This window comes from Pogoniulus pusillus, chromosome 32, assembly GCF_015220805.1.
Source record: "Pogoniulus pusillus isolate bPogPus1 chromosome 32, bPogPus1.pri, whole genome shotgun sequence".
Lineage (NCBI taxonomy): Eukaryota > Metazoa > Chordata > Aves > Piciformes > Lybiidae > Pogoniulus > Pogoniulus pusillus.
In genome coordinates this window covers 5970918-5992282 of record NC_087295.1, presented here as the reverse complement: position 1 = coordinate 5992282, position 21365 = coordinate 5970918, and the positions used below count along the sequence as shown (strand labels likewise).

Below are 21365 nucleotides of genomic sequence, written 5' to 3'. Positions count from 1 at the left end.
CTGGGAGTTGATGAAAGAGTCTGTAGGTTGCTGCAGTTAGGCAGCAAGGCCAGTTTGAACAACATACAAGCAGGAATGTTCCCAGAGGAAATAGCTGTGAAGTTTTTCATTTGGTTAGCCAGCTGCTCAGAGTTTGTGTTCACTTGGTCCCTCACAGAAAACTGGAGAATCTCCCAGACTGCTGAGAGGAAAAGGCTTGTGAAGGGGATGCTTCACCCATGAAACTCTTACTCTGCTCCTTTACGTTCAATGGAGGAGAAAAATCTAATGTAGCATCTAAGGGTGGCAGCTTTTGCAAGTGAAAACAGCTATTTGATTTGCTGGCTTTTCCCTTTGCTAAAGGAAGGGGTCACTCAAAAAAATGTTTGTACTCATACAAACTTCTCATCTGTGGGCCAGAAAAGGAGTTAATAGCTGTGAATGAAACCAGGACCAGATGAGTATTTTCTCCAGCATCAGTGTACAGCATGATCTGGTCACTGTTGCCCAACACAGATCTCTGTGGTACTGGTACCTGGGCAAACTGCCTTGGGGAAGCTGGATTCTGGAGTATTTGAAAGCAGGGAACAACTGATGTTCTGACTTAGCCAACGAGTTGGGCTGATGCTCTAACAGGTTTAGACATGCAGTATTTCCCCACAGTCTGCCTCTTGGAGCAGTGTTTTAGTGATTGTCTTCTTCCCAGTGCTGACCTGTCTGAGGTGGAGTAAGGAAGTGCACTTTTACTCCATGAATATTGTGGGAGTAACAGTGATACAGTGGGAAGTGTTTAGTTTTCTGTGAGACTTCATTACAATGATTTTTTTTTCCCCTTGTAGGCTTTTTTTCATCTCAAATTTGTCATCTCTTGGTCTTTTGTTTTCTTACAGGAGGAGATGGGCATTGCCTGTGAGTTGCTGGAGTCAGACTTCCTCAAGTGCAGCGTAGGATTTCCTTTCATGAGATCAAAATCTAAGGTAGTGTGATATTTGCATTTGTGGAATGATGGTTTGTTCACTTCTTTGTCTTCAAGGAGTGGCTGGAAAGACAACTACTCTGTTACAAGTCTGTGACTGATGTTTCTTATAGCTTTCTAGCCCAGATATCCAAGTTACAGAGGTGAACTGCCAGAGCTGGTGACAGTACCCATTGAAAAATGATGCAAGAGTTGACAGCTACCAAAAAAACCCCCAAACTTAACACATTTTCTCTGAAGAAAATTGGAGAAGAATCTTCTGTCTTATTTATGTTGCCTTAGTCTAATTCTATCTGTATGAATTACCATGAAAATATCTTCATGACTTTTTCCTTGGTAGCCTTTAAAGAGGACTTTGTTCAGTAATAGAAGGTGAATAGCAATGCTTAGGGATGCAGTTGGATTTCTTTCTGTCACTAAATTCAGCTCTAGGAATGCCCAACCTAGAAAGGTGAGAAAATGAGAAATAGCTTCAGGATGACCTGAACAAAATGAGTCTGCAGTTTCCCAGTGAATTTTAATTTCAACCCCAAATCCTTTCAGTTTGGATTGATGTCCAGTAGGACAAGGGAGGTTATTCTGCCCCTGTACTCAGCACTGGTCAGGCCACACCTTGAGTGCTGTGTCCAGTTCTGGGCTCCTCAATTCAAGAGAGATGTTGAGGTGCTGGAAGGTGTCCACAGAAGGGCAACAAGGCTGGTGAAGGGCCTGGAACACAAACCCTATGAGGAGAGGCTGAGGGAGCTGGGGTTGTTTAGGCTGGAGAAGAGGAGACTTGGGGGGGACCTCATTGCTGTTTACAACTACCTGAAGGGAGGCTGTAGCCAGGTGGGGTTGGTCTCTTCTGACAGGCAACCAGCAACAGAACAAGGGGACACAGTCTCAAGTTGTGCCAGGGTAAGTATAGGCTGGATGTTAGGAGGAAGTTGTTGGCAGAGAGAGTGATTGGCATTGGAATGGGCTGCCCAGGGAGGTGGTGGAGTCACCATTGCTGTGTGTGTTCAAGAAAAGCCTGGGTGAGGCACTTGGTGCCATGGTCTAGTTGACTGGCTAGGGCTGGGTGCTAGGTTGGAGTGGATGATCTTGGAGGTCTCTTCCAACCAGGTTGATTCTATGATTCTATGTGTCTCTCAACCCAACACCCAGTTCTTAGCTTTATGTGCTGGTTTGACTGCAACACACTCTTTTGAAACATTTCAAGGCCTGTTAAATGGAGTAGAAAAAATAAACTCAGTAGCCAAATATCATCTGGAATGTAAGAATTTAAATGTGTTGCTTCAGTCATGTCATCTCCTATGAGGACAGGCTGAAAGAGTTGGAGCTGTTCAGTCTGGAGAAGAGGAGGCTTTGGGTGAGCTTGTTGTGGCACTTCAGTATCTGAAGGGGGCCTACAAAACAGCTGGGGAGAGACTTCTTAGGCTATCAGGGAGTGACAGGACTAGGGGGAATGGAGCAAAGCTGGAGGTGGAGAGGTTCAGGCTGGATGTGAGGAGGAAGTTGTTCAGCATGAGAGTGGCGAGAGGCTGGAATGGGTTGCCCAGGGAGGTGATTGAGGCCCCATCCCTGGAGGTGTTTAAGGCCAGGCTGGATGAGGCTGTGTCCAGCCTGATGTAGGGTAGGGTGTCCCTGGGCATGGCAGGAGGGTTGGAACTGGCTGACCCTTGTGGAGCCTTCCAGCCCTTACTGATTCTACAGTTCTCTAGTTTTCATAGTTTTTTCACCCAGCAAACTATTGAAATTATCATGAATTTGTTTAGTGTTTCACTTGGTCAGAAATTGGTTTGGAGCTAGGTAGAAAAGTTGTTGCCTGGAGACACTAATATAGTCTTACAGTGGCCATGAAAGTAGCTTCTCTCTGGGTTTAGCCATTACAATGGGAGGCCTGAATGCTGCTGTAGCTTGTGCTGATTGCTCCAAGTCTCTGCACAGGCCTTTGATGTGACTTTTATTTCCCCAAAAGATCTCTTCACCAAGATGTAATGCACAGATGGGTGCTAAGATAGCTTCAGGTAGTGATCCTCTTACCTGGAGGACTCTTCTGACAGGTGGCTTCCTCAAGAAGTAGCTGAATGCCAAGTCTAGTAGAGACCTTTTCACAAGGAAGGAAAAAATGGGAGTCTCCTGTGTTTGAAAACAGACACAATTGCTAAGATTTAAAAGCTACTCTACAATAGGGGAGGCTCTCTTAGATGTATCAAAATACAGTACTGTACAGCTAGGCCAGTAGAATAGATGTGGTATTTCATAGGTACCTTGAAGCATCACACAGTGTGGTTAAATGCAATCTTTTCTTTGTGCAGTACGAGTTCAGTGTGATCTTTGACACGAGCCATTTGTCTGGGCAAGAAGAAATGCTCACCTTCCTCGTCACTGCCCAAAGGTAAGGGAACCTGGATACAGCCTGATCCCCTGCATGTTCTTGGTCACATGGAGTGTGTATTGCCTAGAGTTGAAGCTCTCTATTGTGAGAGTGACGCAACACTGGAAGTGGTTTCCCAAGGAGGTGGTGGAGGTCCCATCCCTGGAGACGTTCAAAGTGAAGTTTGGTGGAGCTCTGAGTAACCTGATTTGGTTAGGGATGTCTCAGCTTACTGCAAGGGGGTTGGACTAGATAATGTTTAAAGGTCCCTTCCAAGCCAATGAATTCTGTGGTTCAATGATTACTTTTAGACAAGTGTATGTACTATAAATGAGGTTAAATTCCTGGAGCTAGATGCTTGCATTTTGGTAGTGTAGCGGAACCATGTAACACAGATTCCTGAAAAATGGAGTAGGAACTTTTCTGGGCTTCATTTGCCAGGCAGTTCCAGTTCTGAAGAAGCATTTCATGTTCCCTCAGGCAGATGGCCCTAGTATTTCCATGCCCATCCCCTTGGGCAAGCTCAGCTCTGCTGCAGTTGGCTACCAGCACCAGGCAGGCCCATTTGTTTCAGACTTTGAATGAAATAAGTGTACTTGGATGCAAACCAGAAAAGATAAATGCTTTAATCAGATGGTCAGGGATCTCACTGACAGTTCTCAAAGTCAAATGTCTGCTATTTTCCCCCTCTGGATCTTCACTGAGCTATGACAGACTTCATGGAGCAGCTGAGTGGGGTACTTCCCTAAGGGCACATGGAGCAGGCATTCAAGTAGAGCGGTGCCAAGTATGTGTGCGTGGGGATTTTATCACAGGCAGAGCAAATGACACATGCTCCCTGCCTCCTAAGATGATGCACTAGAAAGAAGCAGACTCCATGGGTAGCAGTGCCAGTGGCACAACTGTGTTAACCTGGGCCATGAACTGCTGCTTTGATGTACTGGATGTGTGATTGGTTCCTGCTTCCACTTACCATCTAAGTGAGCTAACTCCATGCCCTCCTGCATCAAAATCAGGATCTACAACCTTAATTCCCCTCTCTAATTTGATAACACTTCACTGACCAGTAGAAGATGAGAGGTAAGTTGCTGAATGACTGCTCTCATAAGATGTAGTCCTTCCCTGCAGTAACAGCTGTAGGTGGGAATATGGTCCTGAAGCATGTGAGGCTGATATAAAACACTGGAAATGATCAGAGAGACAAGACCATGTCTGAACATTAGAGAAGTTTTATTCTCCAAGGGAGAAGTTCATCATGTGTTCATGAACTGGCTGAGGCAGCTGGGGTTGTTTAGCCTGGAGAAGAGGAGGCTCAGGGGGGACCTCGTTGCTGGCTACAACTATCTGAAGGGAGGTTGTAGCCAGGTGGGGTTGGTCTCTTCTCCCAGGCAACCAGCAAAAGAACAAGGGGACACAGTCTCAGGTAGAAGTATAGGCTGGATGTTAGGAGGAAGTTGTTGCCAGAGAGAGTGATTGGCGTTGGAATGGGCTGCCCAGGGAGGTGGTGGAGTCACCGTCCCTGGAGGTGTTCAAGAAAAGCCTGGATGAGGCACTTAGTGCCATGGTCTAGATAACTGGATAGGGCTGGGGAGGTCTTTTCCAACCTCGTTGATTCTATGACTCCATTATGCTTCTAGGTCAGGAAGATGCATCAGTTTCTGCTAGGTGAATGCCAGCTGGTGCAAAGATGGGTCAGCACTGCTTTAAACTTTCCCAGCCAGTGTTCTGCAGACTGCCCTGCTCGTTCCCTGCTTTGAATAGCTCAGGGTTTTTCTCTATGGCCTTGCTCAGATTTCTGTGCCCTGAGAAAGAGGTGAGAGTCACTGAGAAGGGTTTGTCAGTGCCTTTAACTGGAACAAAGGAATAAACAGTAGTTTGTGCATGCAGTAGGAATGCTCAGGGGACTAAAGAGAAAGTTTCCCATTTCAGAGGCATGGACAGGAAGGCAGTTAAGATTTGAAAGATTCAGATGAACCTCCAAAGACAACAGTGCATTTCCCAGTATTGATGATAATTTTCTCTGTGACTTTGGGCAAACTGCTGAATTCCTTCCCTGTCAAATAAGTGTAATAAAATCTTTCTACCACAAGAGAAGAAGGCGGCCCTAGGGTAAAGTCAGTGATAAGGAACTGCAGAGGAAGTGTGAGTGCTGTGGCCAGACAGCAATGAGTGCAGACATTGTTTCCACACAAAACTGGAGCTGCTCTGTGAGAAACGGCTGGACACAGAGAAGCTATGCCACTCTGTCATGAGAAAGTAAGGACTGCCCTTTGAGTGGCCACTTAAGCTTGTCCCCTGGAGCTGCAAATTTGGCAGTGGCATCTGTAACAAGAGACTGGTTCAGCAATGGGAGAGAAGGGTTGGAGAAAGAAATAAACATTACAATTACACTTTTTGGTTTAAAATAAACCCCAAATCCTCTTTTATGCTTCCTGGCATGAGCTGTTTTTCTAGACCTAGATTCACTGAGCTGTAGTCATCTTTCCTGACAGTACCTTTGTTTCATTTGAAACAGATAAGTAAATAGCTACAAACCTGGTATGGAATTCTACTTGCTTTTCTGCTTTCCACCATGGTGTCTTGGTATTTGTGTTGAATGACAACTGTCTTCATTTGGGGCTCTTCTGTGAGCCTATTCAGAGGACAAGCTTTTAGACAAATGCTCTCCTTGGTCTGAAAGTTTGTAGGTTTCTTCCACTTGGGCCATAGTTTTATTAGCAGCTATGGCCCAGGTGTCAGTTGCAGAAAGCTGAGCTGTGTCTGGCTGTGCAAACAAGCCAGCAGGCTCCATCTCTGTAATCTGAGCAGCTCCTCATCTGCACGGTATCGCTTGGGATGTTACCGCCTGCTGTTGCCTCAGTGATATGGTCCTCAAATAAATAGGACCACATCTTTTGCCAGCTTGATTTATGAGCCAATTCAATAAACTGCTCTGCAAAAGTGACCTCAGAATCACCACTGAAGGCATTTGAGATATACACAACACATCCTCGAGACAGTTCTTTGCAGCTGTCACCCACCAAGCAGACCATGCTCAGAATTTAGAATGACAAGTTTGCATTTCAGGATCCTTTCCCATACTGCATACGTATGTGTTCATAGTGAAACAAACTGAATCAAATGAAAGATGATTGCTCACTTTGCTCTTTCTTCCTGCTTTTGACCAGTTGAGGTAATTGCCTTTGAAAATGTAAAGTAGGAGTGCTTTCATTTTGCCCACTAAGCACAGGAAGAGAAGGGTGGAGCAGCCAGTTGATTATGAAGGTCTCATCCAAAAAGCTGCTCGTAGTAGCACCAAATTGGTGCTGTAGTGCAATGAAAGTACAGTATCATTTACTAACTCAAGACCTTCTGTGGGGTGTGTGCATCCCTCCCAAACTTACATACAGTCAAAAGTGAGAGAAAATGACCCTTGCACAGTGTGATGGTTTGGGAGTTATCCACCCTCTCCCCTCCCTGCAAATCAATTCACCCAGACTAGACTCAGCCTGTTGGACGTTAAGGAATGAAGCTTTATATTCACACCTTAGCACAATGTACAAGCAGATCTTTAACCTTATATTACAGATACTTACGGGTAGATGTGAAACATACAAGTTAAAAGTAACACAGAAACACAGCAGCCCTCCCAGAAACCAGAGTCCCCAGGAGGGGCTCCCAACCACCCTTCCACCTTCTTTCCACCCCCTACTCTTATCTCAGGATCTGCCATAGGTGCAAGGTGAGTTAGTAGGATCAGAGAGGGGGGTTAGAAGGAAATAATTAGTTAAGTTGCACAGATCCAAGCAGAACAGGGAGAAAACACAGATACTGACAGACAGTCTTATCTGTGTTTGTGTCCTTACTTTTATACATCTCAGCAAACCTAAGAGTGAAGTAGACATCACCACTGTTTTCTTTTCACAGCCTATCACCTAATTTTTCTCATTAAAATATTCCAATTAGCCTCAAACCAGCACACCCTGGAGTCTAAATTGTCCTTGCTGCTCTCCACCATGTGCGATGGCTGCTGTAGTTTTGTGCTGCCATTTGAATTACACCTTTGCTCCCAGGTAGGTGTTTTGGTGTGAGCCTGGTCACAGCCACAGAGGAACAACCTCAAAAACAAATGGCCTCTCCAAGGTGGGTGAACAAATGTAGCTCTTACTCTTTAAGAGGCACTTAAGGAGAGCTGACATCACTCAAACAGACAGGCTCAGAGTACAAGACAGAGAGCTGGTGGCTGTGAAACTGTGTGATATAGTGCAAGTACTGTCAATTTACAGCATGTTTATTTTCCCTTCCTGGCACAGTGGGAACCTAGAACGCACTGAATCTCTGCATGATAATACTCTAACCTTGTCAGTGCCCCTGATGCATGAAGTGGACTCATCTATCAATGGGTAAGTAGCAGGCACAAAATTAAAGCCACAATAATAATAATAATCCTAACAATAACATTGAGTCTTTTCCAGCAAGAAAAAAATGAGGTCCTCTCTGTTTACATGTAGCCAGTCTGTTGCTTTTCCCCTGGAAATACAGGCAACCTCATCCATTATCTGGGAATTTTGTTTGTCATGCCTTTCATTCCAGCACTGTTACCTCTTTCTCACTCCTTTCTAGCTAACTCTAATTGTTTGCCATTGCCTTTACATTGGATATTTTAGTAAGCATATTTGAATTCATGTGATTCTGTGGATAGGATGGACCTTAAAATAAAATAAACCAGAAGAAGTAAATGAATTCTTACTCCTTATGGCATGTCTTTAAGGATGTGCCTGAAAATGATCAAGCCAAAGGTTAAGGTCAAACATTCCAAGATTTTTCAAGATCTTGGTATAGTTAATCTGTTTGCCTTTTTGTTTAATTTCACAACCAAAGTTTGCTTTTGCTTCTGTTCATTTTCCCATTCCCTCTGCTCCCTACTTTGTGAAGTGACTGAATACAAGCTGAGGAACATCACTCAACCTCTGTCTCACATACTGGCGTAACACATAGCCATTGTCTTCTCTCTGGGGCTGCACGTGTGCAGGTTCTTGGCATTGTGCTCAGGAGTCTTCCCTTCCACTTCTGCATTACAATCTTAATCTAGAATTCAAGATTTGTGGTTAGTTCTAGCAGAGGGTACCCAAAGACTGAGAAACTTGACATTAATCCCTCAACTGAAGAAGCAAAACCTCATCAGCATTGTCCCCAAGAGGTCAGTGTCAGTTTTAGCCACCATTTATGGAGCCCTCAGGCAATATGCATTGTCTAAATGACCAGTGCAGGTTGGCATCAGTAGAAGCCAAAGATTCCCTTGACCAGCACATGTAGGAACAGAGTTACCTGCACTGATGTGATTTGGCTGACAAGCTCAGTGAACTCAGGCTGATGGCCTAGTCTGAGTTTCACCACATAAACCTGATTTCCCCTCCTGTTTGCATAGAAATAAAGTCCCTTAATTACTGCCACGGCAGTCAGAATGGGTGGAAGATGTGCTTGAGCCTGCTCAGAGACCTGAAGAGCACTGTCAGACCTCACAGAATGACTAGCAAGGACACAAATCTCCTCTATATTTAGAGTACAGCCTCAGCAGCATGCTCTGGCCATTTCTGAATGCTCTCATTCTTTCAGATTGTGTAGGAATTTAACTCTCTAGCCCTTGCTTCTTGATGCTTTGGCGCAGATGTATTTTTGTACAGCTTTACAGATACAAATACTTTAACCTGTGTCTCTAGACCTCATCTACAGAGTTATGGCATCCTAAACTGATAACAAGTGGGCTCTTTTCATTGTCTTCAAAATGTGCTTTTTTTGAAGCACAGGGTCTCTGAGCCTATGAGCCCCAGCCAATTGACTTTTAATTTCTCATAGACAAAGTCTAGTTAATTCAAGTTCACAGAAATGTCCAGCTGCCAGGGAAAAGTTGGCTTAATTGGAGGGCACAACATTCCCAGGCATGGTAAAGTTAGTAATACTCATCTTGGGGTTGTATTTTTAAAGCTTATTTTCATTAGCTCTCCTGCACTTGAGTCCATGAGAGCAGACTTCATCCCCGGTCATAAATAGCCCGGAAAGGCTTGTACCATGCTTGGGAGGAGCCTTCTGGCACAATGCCCCAAATGGGAGGAGTAATTCTGTCTCTCCCCATTTTCCCTAACAATCTCTGGCAGGGAAAAAAGAGGAAATGCACCTAAACAGGCTTAAAATCCTGTCCTAAATAATTATCCTACAGGATAGCCTGGGAAGGAAGCAGAGTTTCAGGCAGCCCCTCACCGAGGTTTGTCTGAAAGTACACTGGGACCCTTTTCCAGCCAGTGGAGCAGCCTGAGATAAGAAAGTGGCATAAAGGATGCTGAAAGCACTCCTAGTCTACTTTTCCAGGATTTCTAGGTGCTGTGCTCTGCTTCCAAGTCTTTTCTGATACAAGCCCACTGCATTTCATTTTGTGGTGTGTTGGTAGAAGTAGTTGAGCAGCCTTGGCTTGTGCTGCTGTAGTTGAAAGCAGGTTACATCCCTCTCTGCTCTTAGCTTTATCCATCTGCTAATAATAAAGGTAGTGAAACTCAGATACTTAATGAAGTGTTTATTCCTGCAGTGCTATGCAAATGGTAGATAAACTTGAAATGTTAATGTAGTGAATATGTAACTGAAAGCATTCCCATGAGTAACTGTTTCTTCAGGTTAACTTGGTAGTGCAACGATTTCCTGTCTTACACAAGCTACAGGATTTACACAAATCATCCATGGCAGGGGGGGCCTCATGAAGGGGTTTTGTGGTAGAAAAGGAGATAAGTTACCAAACCAAGTCTGCTTCAGTGATGGGATGGTGAGGTACTGCTTGTGTAGCTTAGTGTTGTCATCAGGTAGTCAAACTGCAAACAATAGATCAATGTAAAACGCAAACCCAGCCCATGGAATTTCACGTGGGCAGAAAGCAAGGGCTGCAGCTCAGCCTGCCACGAGTGTATTTCATTTTGCTGACAAACACAGCTAACTAAACCTGGGTCTTGGTCTTTCAGAGAAGTCTTCCCTACTTCATTTTTCTACGGTGATTCTGTGGAAGTATACAACTTTGTCCAGCTGGAAAATCATGAATGTCTTTTCCAGTCTCTCAACTTCACACTGCAGGTAAAGTTGATTCTTGCTTTGAGTGCCTTGCTGCTTGACAGCACGTTTGGGTTCTATATCTCTCTCATTCTGAGTGTGGTATGACCGTGGTGGATGTTGCTGAATGACAGTATGCTGTGCCATGCATTCTTGGTTGGATCACAGTCTCAAGTTGTGCCGGAGTAGGTCTAGGCTGGATGTTAGGGGGAAGTTCTTCACAGAGTGATTGGCATTGGAATGGGCTGCCCAGGGAGGTGGTAGAGGCACCATCCCTGGAGGTCTTCAAGAAAAGACTGGACGAGGCACTTAGTGCCATGGTCTAGTTGACTGGCTAGGGCTGGGTGCTAGGTTGGACTGGATGATCTTGGAGGTCTCTTCCAACCTGGTTGATTCTATGATTCGGAGTATCATTATCACTTCTCTTTTGAGAAGGTAACAATGCTCTATTAATGCTCCTGATAAGAGTTCTCTATTACATATTTCCAGCACGTAGGGATATCATATTTCCTTATCTGGATGTATTATAATGGGAGTTCAAATAGAGCATCTCACTTCAATGGCAATGGAGCTGCTACCACTTGTTTCTTTTTTACCTTTCATCACATGTTGAGTAAAGAATGCTACCTACTAAAGTGCCACATCAAGCTCAAAAGAGAGGACTAATTATTTCTAGTGGCATGGTCATGGAGCAAAGGAGTGGACAGCCTTTATCCATGAGAACAAACACATACCTGTGCTAGAGATGTGGATTTGCTGAGTGCCCTCGGTATGAAAATGCTACAGTGCTACTGATAAGAGTGTGGCACAGGGAGAAGACTGGAAGTGAAAAGGTGTGAGAAGGTTTTATTAAGTGTTTCACAACATCTCAATGCTGTTCAAGTATTATCTGTAGATTGCACTTCATGTGGCAGTTAGATGGACTCCTGCTGCAGCAAAAGGTTTGAGTGATTTATTTTAACAAGCTCTTTTCCTGTGGCCAAAACAGAACTCTTCTTGCCGCTGTGACTTTATCTACAAGCATTTCAAGTCAGTTTTCACCGCTAGATGGAACTAGGGAATGACAAATCATGGTGGGGGAATCATTTATTGTGAAAAATAGTCTTTTGCCTTTCCTCTCCCCCCCCTTTCTGATCTCCTAGGCACAAATGCTACTCAGGTCTTAATGAATAACACATGTCTGCCTCCGCGGACAGACTGTGGTCCAGAGCAATTAAGCCCCCACTGTCAGGCAGTGCCCTTAGCTATTTACTGAAAAGGAGTGAAAGCAAAAATTTCAGGACATTAAAGCTTCTGTGAACCAAGCTATTAATTCTTGTGATTCTGATTTCATTCTTGAGGGTTTACAGATCTTCCCCCACCCCTAGCCAGCTACCGGTTAAAACCAGATGAAAAGCAGCCAAACTGCTGCTTTAACTAGATTGATATTTTCAATAAAGCAACATGAGAACAAGGAAGGGAGAATCTATATATTGGCAGTCACCATTTGTCCTGCCCTGTCCTCTTGTCTCTCATGCACACACTTACAGGTTGCAGTATTCAATTATTTTTTCAATACAGAAGCAGGAAATTATCCTGTAACAAATCACAGCTCTGCTCTCCACTGTGATGGTTTGGGGGTTACCCCGCCCCTCCCACACTTTTGAATTTGCCCCAGCTAACTCAGACGGCCTCTGGGAATATAGATGAAGCAATTTATTTACAGCTAGCAGAATTTACAAGCAGCTATTTACAATATATACAGTTATATACAATTATATACAGAAATATACAAAGGATAAACAATACAAAAGCACAACTCCCCTCCCAGAAACCTAAGTCCCCAGGAGGGGCTCTCAAACCACCCCAACACCTCCCCCCGGCCCTCTCAACCTTACCCCAGTTCTCAGGAAGAAGAGAGGTGCAGCCAAGAGGTTAGGGAGCAGGGTTAGTAGGAGCAGGGTTAATGAGATGTGTCTCGGTCTAAGGCCAAAGCAAGAGTGAGAAACAAAATGGAGAATGTTTTCTTCTTCTTCCCAGAGTTCTCAGCGAGACTGTGAGAGAAGTTGACATCAATTGTTTTTCATTTCACTGCCCGTTATCTAGTTCTGTTACCAAAACATTCCAGCTTGCTTCAAACTAGCACAATCCACCCCTTGTCTACTTCGCTCAAAGTATCGCTGAGAATTATCCAATCTAATCTAAACCAATATTTACACTAAGACAATATATACAAGTTCAGTTCACACTTCAATCAGATGTAGGTGATTCAAAAGCTCAGAACAGGGACTCCCAGATGATGTTGGGTTCGTGCTCACATACTGTAGATTCTATCGTAGATTCTCTCAGTGTTGGGCGCCGATGCTACCTAGAACAGAAAACTCCTAACAACTTGAATTTAAACTCTCTCAGCTAAGGTTAGATTTCTCTGTGGAATACACTGGATTTCACCATTCTCCTGCATTACCCAGTATGTATGACCAGGACCTTCAGCAGATACCACCCCTCGGACAGGTTTCCCTTCACCCGAAGGAGAAAACACCCAAACAGTTTTCCCTAACAGATTCTTCTCACGTACAACAGGAACTTTATCACCGTCTACTGTTTGGACCAAATCTGATTGTGCAGGTCCTGCTCTGTTTACTGAACCTCTACTATTTACCAACCAGGTAGCTTGTGCTAAATGTTTGTCCCAGTTTTTCAGAGTTCCACCCCCCATGGCTTTTAGGGTGGTTTTCAGCAAACCATTGTAGCGTTCAATCTTCCCTGAAGCTGGTGCATAGTAGGGTATGTGATAGATCCATTCAATACCATGCTCTTTGGCCCAGTTTTTCACAAGATTATTCTTGAAGTGAGTACCATTGTCTGACTCGATTCTCTCTGGAGTTCCATGTCTCCACAAGATTTGTCTCTCCAAACCAACAATGGTGTTACGTGCAGTAGCATGTGGAACTGGATAGGTTTCCAACCATCCAGTGCTGGCTTCTACCATCGTTAGCACATACTGCTTGCCAGAACGAGATCGAGGTAAAGTGATGTAGTCAATCTGCCAGGCTTCACCATACCTGTACTTTGACCATCTCTCACCATACCATAAGGGCTTGATTCGCTTAGCCTGCTTAATAGCAGCACAAATGTCACAGTCATAGATGACTTGGGTGATAGCGTCCATGGACAAGTCAATTGACCTATCGCGAGCCCATCGGTATGTTCCATCTCTGCCTTGATGTCCAGATGAGTCATGGGCCCACCGAGCTAAGAACAGCTCACCTCGGTGTTTCCAATCAAGGTCAATGTCAAGTTCAGAGTTGGTATCAACTTGATCAATCTTAGCAGCTTGATCTGCCTTCTGGTTATGTTGATGTTCCTCAGTTGCTCTGCTCTTAGGCATGTGTGCGTCTACGTGCCGCACCTTCACTGGAATTTTCTCCAGCCGTGCATCAATGTCCTGCCATAGATCAGCACACCAAATAGGCTTTCCTTTCCTCTGCCAACCATTCTTCTTCCAGTCCTTCAGCCAACCCCATAGAGCATTGGCTACCATCCACGAGTCGGTGTAGAGGTAAAGGATAGGCCAACTTTCACGTTCAGCCACATCAAGAGCAAGTTGAACAGCTTTTACCTCAGCGAACTGACTGGATTCTCCTTCTCCATCTTTCGTTTCGGTAACTCTCCTGGTTGGACTCCAAACCGCTGACTTCCATATTCGCTTGTTCCCAACAAGACGACAGGAACCGTCTGTGAACAAAGCATAGTTCTTTTCCTGATCAGAGAGATCACCATAGGGAGGAGCTTCCTCAGCACGAGTTATTTTCTCCTCTGGAGGTTTGGAACAGTCTGTGCCTTCCGGCCAGTTGGTGATCACCTCCACCAGACCAGGTCGGTCAAGATTACCCATTCGTGCTCGTTGGGTTATCAAAGCCATCCATTTAGACCAGGTTGCATCTGTGGCATGATGTGGTGATGAACCTTTGCCCTTGAACATCCAATTAAGAACTGGCAGTCTAGGAGCTAAAAGCAATTGTGACTCAGTTCCAATCACTTCAGAAGCTGCTTTCACTCCCTCATAGGCTGCTAGAATCTCTTTCTCAGTTGCAGTGTAATTTGTCTCTGAACCTCTGTAACAACGTCCCCAGAAACCAAGTGGACGACCACGTGTCTCATTTGGAGCTCTCTGCCAAAGACTCCAAGTTGGACCATTGTCACTGGCAGCCGTGTACAGAATGTTTTTAATGTCCGGACCAGATCTCACAGGACCCAAGCCCACTGCATGGACTACTTCTCGTTTGATCTGATCAAAGGCTGCTTGTTGTTCAGGTCCCCACTCAAAATTGTTTCTCTTACGAGTCACATCATGCAGAGGTTTGACAATCTGACTGAAACCAGGAATGTGTAGTCTCCAAAATCCCACCACACCAAGGAAAGAAAGTGTGTCCTTCTTACTGGTGGGAACTGCCATGGTAGAGACTTTGTTGATCACATCCTGAGGAATGTAACGGCGACCATCCTGCCACCGCACTCCCAGAAACTGAATTTCTCTGGCAGGTCCTTTGACCTTGTCTCTCTTAATGGCAAAACCTGCTTGCAACAGAATGTCAATGATTTTGTTACCTTTCTCGAAGACTTCCTCAGCAGTTTGGCCCCACACAATGATGTCGTCGATGTACTGGATGTGCTCTGGAGCTTTACCTTTCTCCAGTGCATTGTGGATGACTGAGTGACAGATGGTTGAGCTGTGTTTCCACCCCTGAGGCAAACGATTGAACTGATACTGGATTCCTCTCCAGGTGAATGCAAACTGAGGCCTGCACTCCTTTGCTATGGGAATAGAGAAGAAAGCATTAGCAATGTCTATGGTTGCATACCATTTAGCCTCCTTCGATTCCAGCTCGTACTGGAGTTCCAGCATGTCCGGCACAGCTGCACTCATGGGTGGTGTCACCTCGTTGAGGGCACGAAAGTCAACTGTCAGTCTCCAGTCGCCCGTAGGTTTGCGCACAGGCCAGATGGGACTGTTGAAAGGTGAATGAGCTTTCTCGATGACAGCCTGACTCTCCAATTGACGAATCAGCTGATGAATGGGCAACAAAGAGTCACGGTTAGTTCTGTACTGCCTATGATGAACAGTTTGAGTTGCAATTGGCACTTCCAGGTCCTCTATGTCATGATGTCCCACAACTGCAGATTCATCAGAAAGTTCAGGTCTAACAGACAATTTCAATTTATCATCCTCAATCTCTACAGATGCTATTCCAAAAGCCCATTTATGACCCTTAGGATCTTTGAAACAACCTTGTCTCAAAAAGTCAATTCCCAAAATGCAAGGCGCATCAGGACCAGTTACAATAGTATGTGTCTTCCACTCTTTACCAGTTAAACTGATCTCAGCCTGTACCTTAGTTAACTCTTGAGATCCACCAGTGATTCCAAAAATAGAAATGGACTCTGTCCCTTTACAATTAGATGGCAATAAAGTACACTGAGCACCTGTGTCAACTAAAGCCCTGTATTTCCGAACTCTTGAACTGCCAGGCCACCTAATGAATACATTCCAATAGATTCGGTTCTCTCCACTATCCCTTTCCTCCTCCTGGCTGGAGGCAGGGCACCCCTAATGCTGAACATGGCATGTGGGGTGTACACAATGATTAGTGTTGTTGTGAGAGAAATTGCAACTGTTGGAACAATTGCAGTTGCTCTCAGGAGCTGAAGAAGTGACAGCTACTTTTCGGGCATTGCTGCCTCTGTTTCTGCCACTCTGCAGATCCCTGACTCTCTTTGAAAGAGCTGAAGTAGGTTTACCATCCCATTTGTTCATGTTCTCACTGTATGTGTCACGCAGAAGTATCCACAGTGACGCACGTGATTGCTGCTGTCTGGGTGGAATTTGTCTCCTCCTAGGCTGGAATTGCCTTGCAGGAGGTGGGCGTCTGTTCCTGACTGCAGAAACATGCACCCATTCAGATGATGCAGGAATGGTATCCTTTACCAGATTTTTGAGATCCTCCTTCAGTTCTTTCATAGTATCTTTAATCTCTGTAGTCATAGTTTTTATGGCACAGATTATACCAGAATGTGACAAACTGTCCTCAATCTGCCTGAGCTGATCAGTGAATTCACCAACAGTGAAAGATCTTCCATTATCACTCCTTGCTAGAAATTTACTGGCCAAGATGTTAGCATAGGATGAAGGAGCAAGCTTAATCAGCTTCTTCATGAGACCTGTTCCCAAAGGAATATCATCAGGCTCATGAGTGCCATGATCTCCATAAAGCACTTCCTTCACAGCAAACTCCTTCAGAAGCTTAATTCCCTGCTCAACGGTGTTCCACTTCTTGGCAGCCCATGGCAAATCATCTCGGGAAGGATATCTCATAGCCACAGCCAACAGAAGGCGTGTCCACAAGCTAACCCTACCAAGAGGACTTGCCAGGTGTTTGTCCACTCCACTCTCCTTAGTGAGTGGTCCCAGCTGCTTGGCAGACTTGTCTCCTACCTGCAGGGCATTAGCACCAATGCCACGGCATCTCACTAGCCAGCTTAGGATTGGCTCACCTGATTCTCTTGTGTATTCCTTCCTAACTTCCCTGACCTCTCTGAGTGGATCCTTTGAGCCTTGGATGTCATCTTCCTCCTCCTCTTCCTGTTGTTCTGGTGGTGCCTGGCCTAACACAATCTTCCTCATAGCATTCCTAAACTCATTGGAACCATCCTCTCTCCTGGCAGCTAACCTCACAGCACTCCTCTCACTTGAGTATTGTTGTCTCAGCACATCTACAAGGTCTCGCAGACTAACTGCCTCCTCTTCCTCCTCTTGCTGCTGATCACCAGAGGTCCCATCTCTTACATCCTCCTGCGAACCACTCTTTGTCTTAGCTTTTGCCTTAGCAGGTGCCAGAAGGGCCTGAGCAGCAACAGACTTGGATGTGTCTGCTGGAGGATTTGAATCTTTAGGAGTCTGACTTGGAGGGTTTGAATCCTTAGGAGTCTGACCTGGAGCATTTGAATTATTGGAGGTCTGACTTGGAGCATTTGAGTTCAGATCTGCCTTGCTTTTAACAGGTGGATTTTGGTTCTGGTCTGCTGGCTGGGAGTTCAAATTGGCTGAGCTGGTGTCATTAGGATTTGGACTGACTGGGCTAGCGTTACCAGCATTAGCATTAGCATTAGTGGGATTATTTGCCTGTCCTGCTGGGATGCCTGCCAACCCTGACTTGTTTTCATTTTTGCTAGGAACATTCTGATTTTGGGTACCTGTCTGTGCTCCTGAGGCTCCTGCTAAACTCTGACCATTATTTTTGTTTTTGCTATCATTGTTTACGTTAGTGGCAGGAACACTGGCCGTGTTCCCAGCACTTGGAGAAGGAGGGGCAGAGGCTGGCAAGGGGGAAGCCGATGACTGTGTTCCCTTGTTTTGCTGTGAAAGAGACTGCTTCTGAGACACAGAATTTTTCCTAGCTCTTACAGAAACTGGTTTTGAATTTTTCACAAATAATGCCAAAATTAATATGAAATTTAAAACTACAAGAGCCAGTATAATGCCCAGCAACCATGCCATGCTCTGTTTCGAGTAGCAATCCTTGCAGGGATTTGGCATTTCAGTTTGGGGCTGGATGACCCTCATGAGAGCAGTAGATAAAGCAGACTCTCGATTGATTGTAACATTATTGACAAAAACTCTTGTAATATCACTAGTAATATTCTCAGTGACACTAAAACCAGCATAACCAAGAATAAAATCACCCCAGCTCCAGAACATGTTTGAAAGCTTAACTTTAGCCTTCTTAAAAACTACATGAAGCAAGAAATAACCAATTTGATCTTTGATCCAATTGTACACAAAAAACCAGAAAACAGGCCACACAGCAATCCCCACCAAGTACAATAGCTGCTTGATTAGCTTCATCTTAATTCCCAGAGCTAATTTCCACTCACTGAAATATCTAGCCCCACGTTGGGAAAGCCAAATTAAAAATGTGATGGTTTGGGGGTTACCCCGCCCCTCCCACACTTTTGAATTTGCCCCAGCTAACTCAGACGGCCTCTGGGAATATAGATGAAGCAATTTATTTACAGCTAGCAGAATTTACAAGCAGCTATTTACAATATATACAGTTATATACAATTATATACAGAAATATACAAAGGATAAACAATACAAAAGCACAACTCCCCTCCCAGAAACCTAAGTCCCCAGGAGGGGCTCTCAAACCACCCCAACACCTCCCCCCGGCCCTCTCAACCTTACCCCAGTTCTCAGGAAGAAGAGAGGTGCAGCCAAGAGGTTAGGGAGCAGGGTTAGTAGGAGCAGGGTTAATGAGATGTGTCTCGGTCTAAGGCCAAAGCAAGAGTGAGAAACAAAATGGAGAATGTTTTCTTCTTCTTCCCAGAGTTCTCAGCGAGACTGTGAGAGAAGTTGACATCAATTGTTTTTCATTTCACTGCCCGTTATCTAGTTCTGTTACCAAAACATTCCAGCTTGCTTCAAACTAGCACATCCACTGACACAGCAGACCTCTAACCGTGTGTGTCAGAGAGAAAGGGTAGGGTTTCACAATGGGCAATGGCATGGTTAGTATCACTGATGGCTTAATTGCTTTTAATGATTTGCCTGTCATTTATTAAACTCCAGGTGGAGATAGATAATAGTTTCTTAACCAGGAAAAAGAGATGGTTTGTAAAACTATGGGGCTTTATAGTGTCTTTTATACGTGGAAATCTATACCATGTCCAATGCTAATAAGGAAACAGAGCTGTGTTTGGGAGAGGTAGCAACATGTGCCAGGAAAACATCCTTCCTGCATTAAGTCTTATATCTGATCTCAGTGAGATAACCAAGCTTTTTAAACTGTCTAGCAAGAAACATTCTGTTTGCATTTCATGCAGCATTTATCCTGCTCTGCTGTTGTAGGCTATCTCCCCCTGCCTGGAGCCTCAGGGTTTCTGTAAGGATTTGGCACTGTAAACTGATTCTCTTTATCAGCCTTTTTTTTTAATTATTATTATTATTCCCCAAAATGTCAACAGTGTTTGAGGAATAAAATCTTGTTGGTTTTCATATTTGTACCATATGTAATTAACAAGTGACTGCTATGTCTTTTGTCACTTCTGTCTGAGCTCAGATAAGTATTCTAATGAACTTAAAGTTTTTATTGTGTGTCCTTACATATAAATTGCTACAAAGAATCAGGAACTATTTTTCCCTGATCAAAAAAAAAAAAAATTAGGTAGAGACCAAAACTTATTTTCATTGACTTTTTTCCATGGCTTGTTTATTCTCAGCAAAGTCCCACACCTTTTGGAATTTTCACTGGCTATGATTCAGTGGTAGCCTGCAAATTCTTGGGAGCCCTTCTTGAAAACTTGGGGGGTGTTGATAGAAAGTCAATGTTTTCCACAGAGAGTTTCATGTAGTTGGAAAGCCCAGAAGTTGAGTGGAAATTGCTCACATGCATTTCCTGGCAACTCTGTCAGCAGCCCCACAGCCCGGTAGTAGCAATCATTATTACTTTGGCTCCTGCTTCATAGGGAAAACATACGCAGAATATAATGCAGTGGTTACCAGATGGAAGGGGGAATGTCAGCTGAGACAGCAATGTTTCTTACAGACTTCCAAATGGTGTTACCAAAACACTCAAGTAGTTCTAGCAGTGCTTCTCTCTCTAAGGTAGAAGTCTCATGCTATTTGTATTGATGACTGGTAATTATCACAGGATCATAGGATGTTAGGGGTTGAAAGGGACCTCTGGAGATCATTGATCCCAACCCCTCTGCCAGAAGCAGGGCCATAATCTAGTGCAGGTTGCACAGGAATGCATCCAGACAGGGCTGGAAAGTGTCCAGAGAAGAAGACTTCACAGCCTCTCTGGGCAGCCTGTTCCAATGCTCTGTGACCCTCACAGAAAAGAAGCTCTTCTTCATGCTGAGGTGGAACTTCTGTGCTGTAGTTTATATCCATTACCCCCTGCCCTATCAGAGGGCACAAGTGAGAAAAGTTTGTCCCCTCCTTCTTGACCCCCAGCCCTCATGTATTAATAAACACTGATTAGGTCCCCTCTAAGTCCAGACCCCCTCTTCACCAGACCAAAAAGCCCCGGGTCCCTCAGCCTCTCTTTACAGGGCAGTGCTCCAGCCCCTTCACCCTCTTTGTAAATGTTTGTTAGACTCTTTTGAGTAGATCACTGTCCCCGATGAACTGGTGAGTCCAGATTTGGACACAGTATTCCATTCACCAGGGCAGAGTAGGGGGGGAGGAGAATCTCCCTTAATCTGCTGGCCACACTCCTCTTAATGCACCCCAGGATCCCATTGGCCTTGGCCACAAGGGCACATTGCTGTCCCATGGATAGCTTCTTGTCCACCAGGGCTCCCAGGTCCATCTCCACAGGGCTGATTGCCAGCAGATCACCTCCCAGCTTGTGCTGGTGCAGTTTGTCATCCATTTCCAGATGCAGGACTCTGCACTTAGCCTTGTTGAACCTCGTTATGTTCCTCTGCACACAGCTTTCCAGTCTGTCCAAGCTGCATCCTGCAAAGCTGTATCTCACTTGATACACGAGCTGTGCCTGAAGACTCTTAGATAAGCTAAACCTTTGACTTCATCTTGACACTTTGATAAAAGAAATCTTACTCTGAAGACACTGAAAATTTTGCATAGCATTTGAATTTGTTTCCAATTTACCTGTACTGCCAGCTCTGTTTCTACAGTAGTTTCCCCTTTGGGAGCAGCCATGTCTGTAGTTTTGATTTGATTTATTTTTAAAGCATTCCAATGTATCTTTTTCACTTGTAGGTGTACAATGCAGGGCCAAGCACTCTTCCTGGAGCCTTTCTTGACATCTCATTTCCAAACCGCCTGTCTGCCACTGGAGCCGAAATATTTCACGTGCAGCAGATGACAGTGAGTACATTCTGATATAGTCTAAGCCCAGAGAAGCACTGAGAGCTATCAGTGACTGAAACAAGCAAAGAAAAGGGGGCAGCAGAACTGAGTCAGTTCATTTT

At 44.7% G+C, this 21365-nt stretch overlaps 1 protein-coding gene across 1 annotated transcript in view; it reads left to right on the top strand.

The window, feature by feature from the left end:
• Positions 1-21365, top strand: part of ITGA9 (integrin subunit alpha 9) — a 244780-nt gene that overhangs the window by 175589 nt on the left and 47826 nt on the right. The window contains exons 19-23 of the mRNA XM_064169690.1: positions 870-956; positions 3256-3335; positions 7607-7696; positions 10298-10406; positions 21154-21261. Coding sequence (XP_064025760.1) covers positions 870-956; positions 3256-3335; positions 7607-7696; positions 10298-10406; positions 21154-21261 — 474 coding nt within the window. The remainder of the gene's footprint in view (positions 1-869; positions 957-3255; positions 3336-7606; positions 7697-10297; positions 10407-21153; positions 21262-21365) is intronic.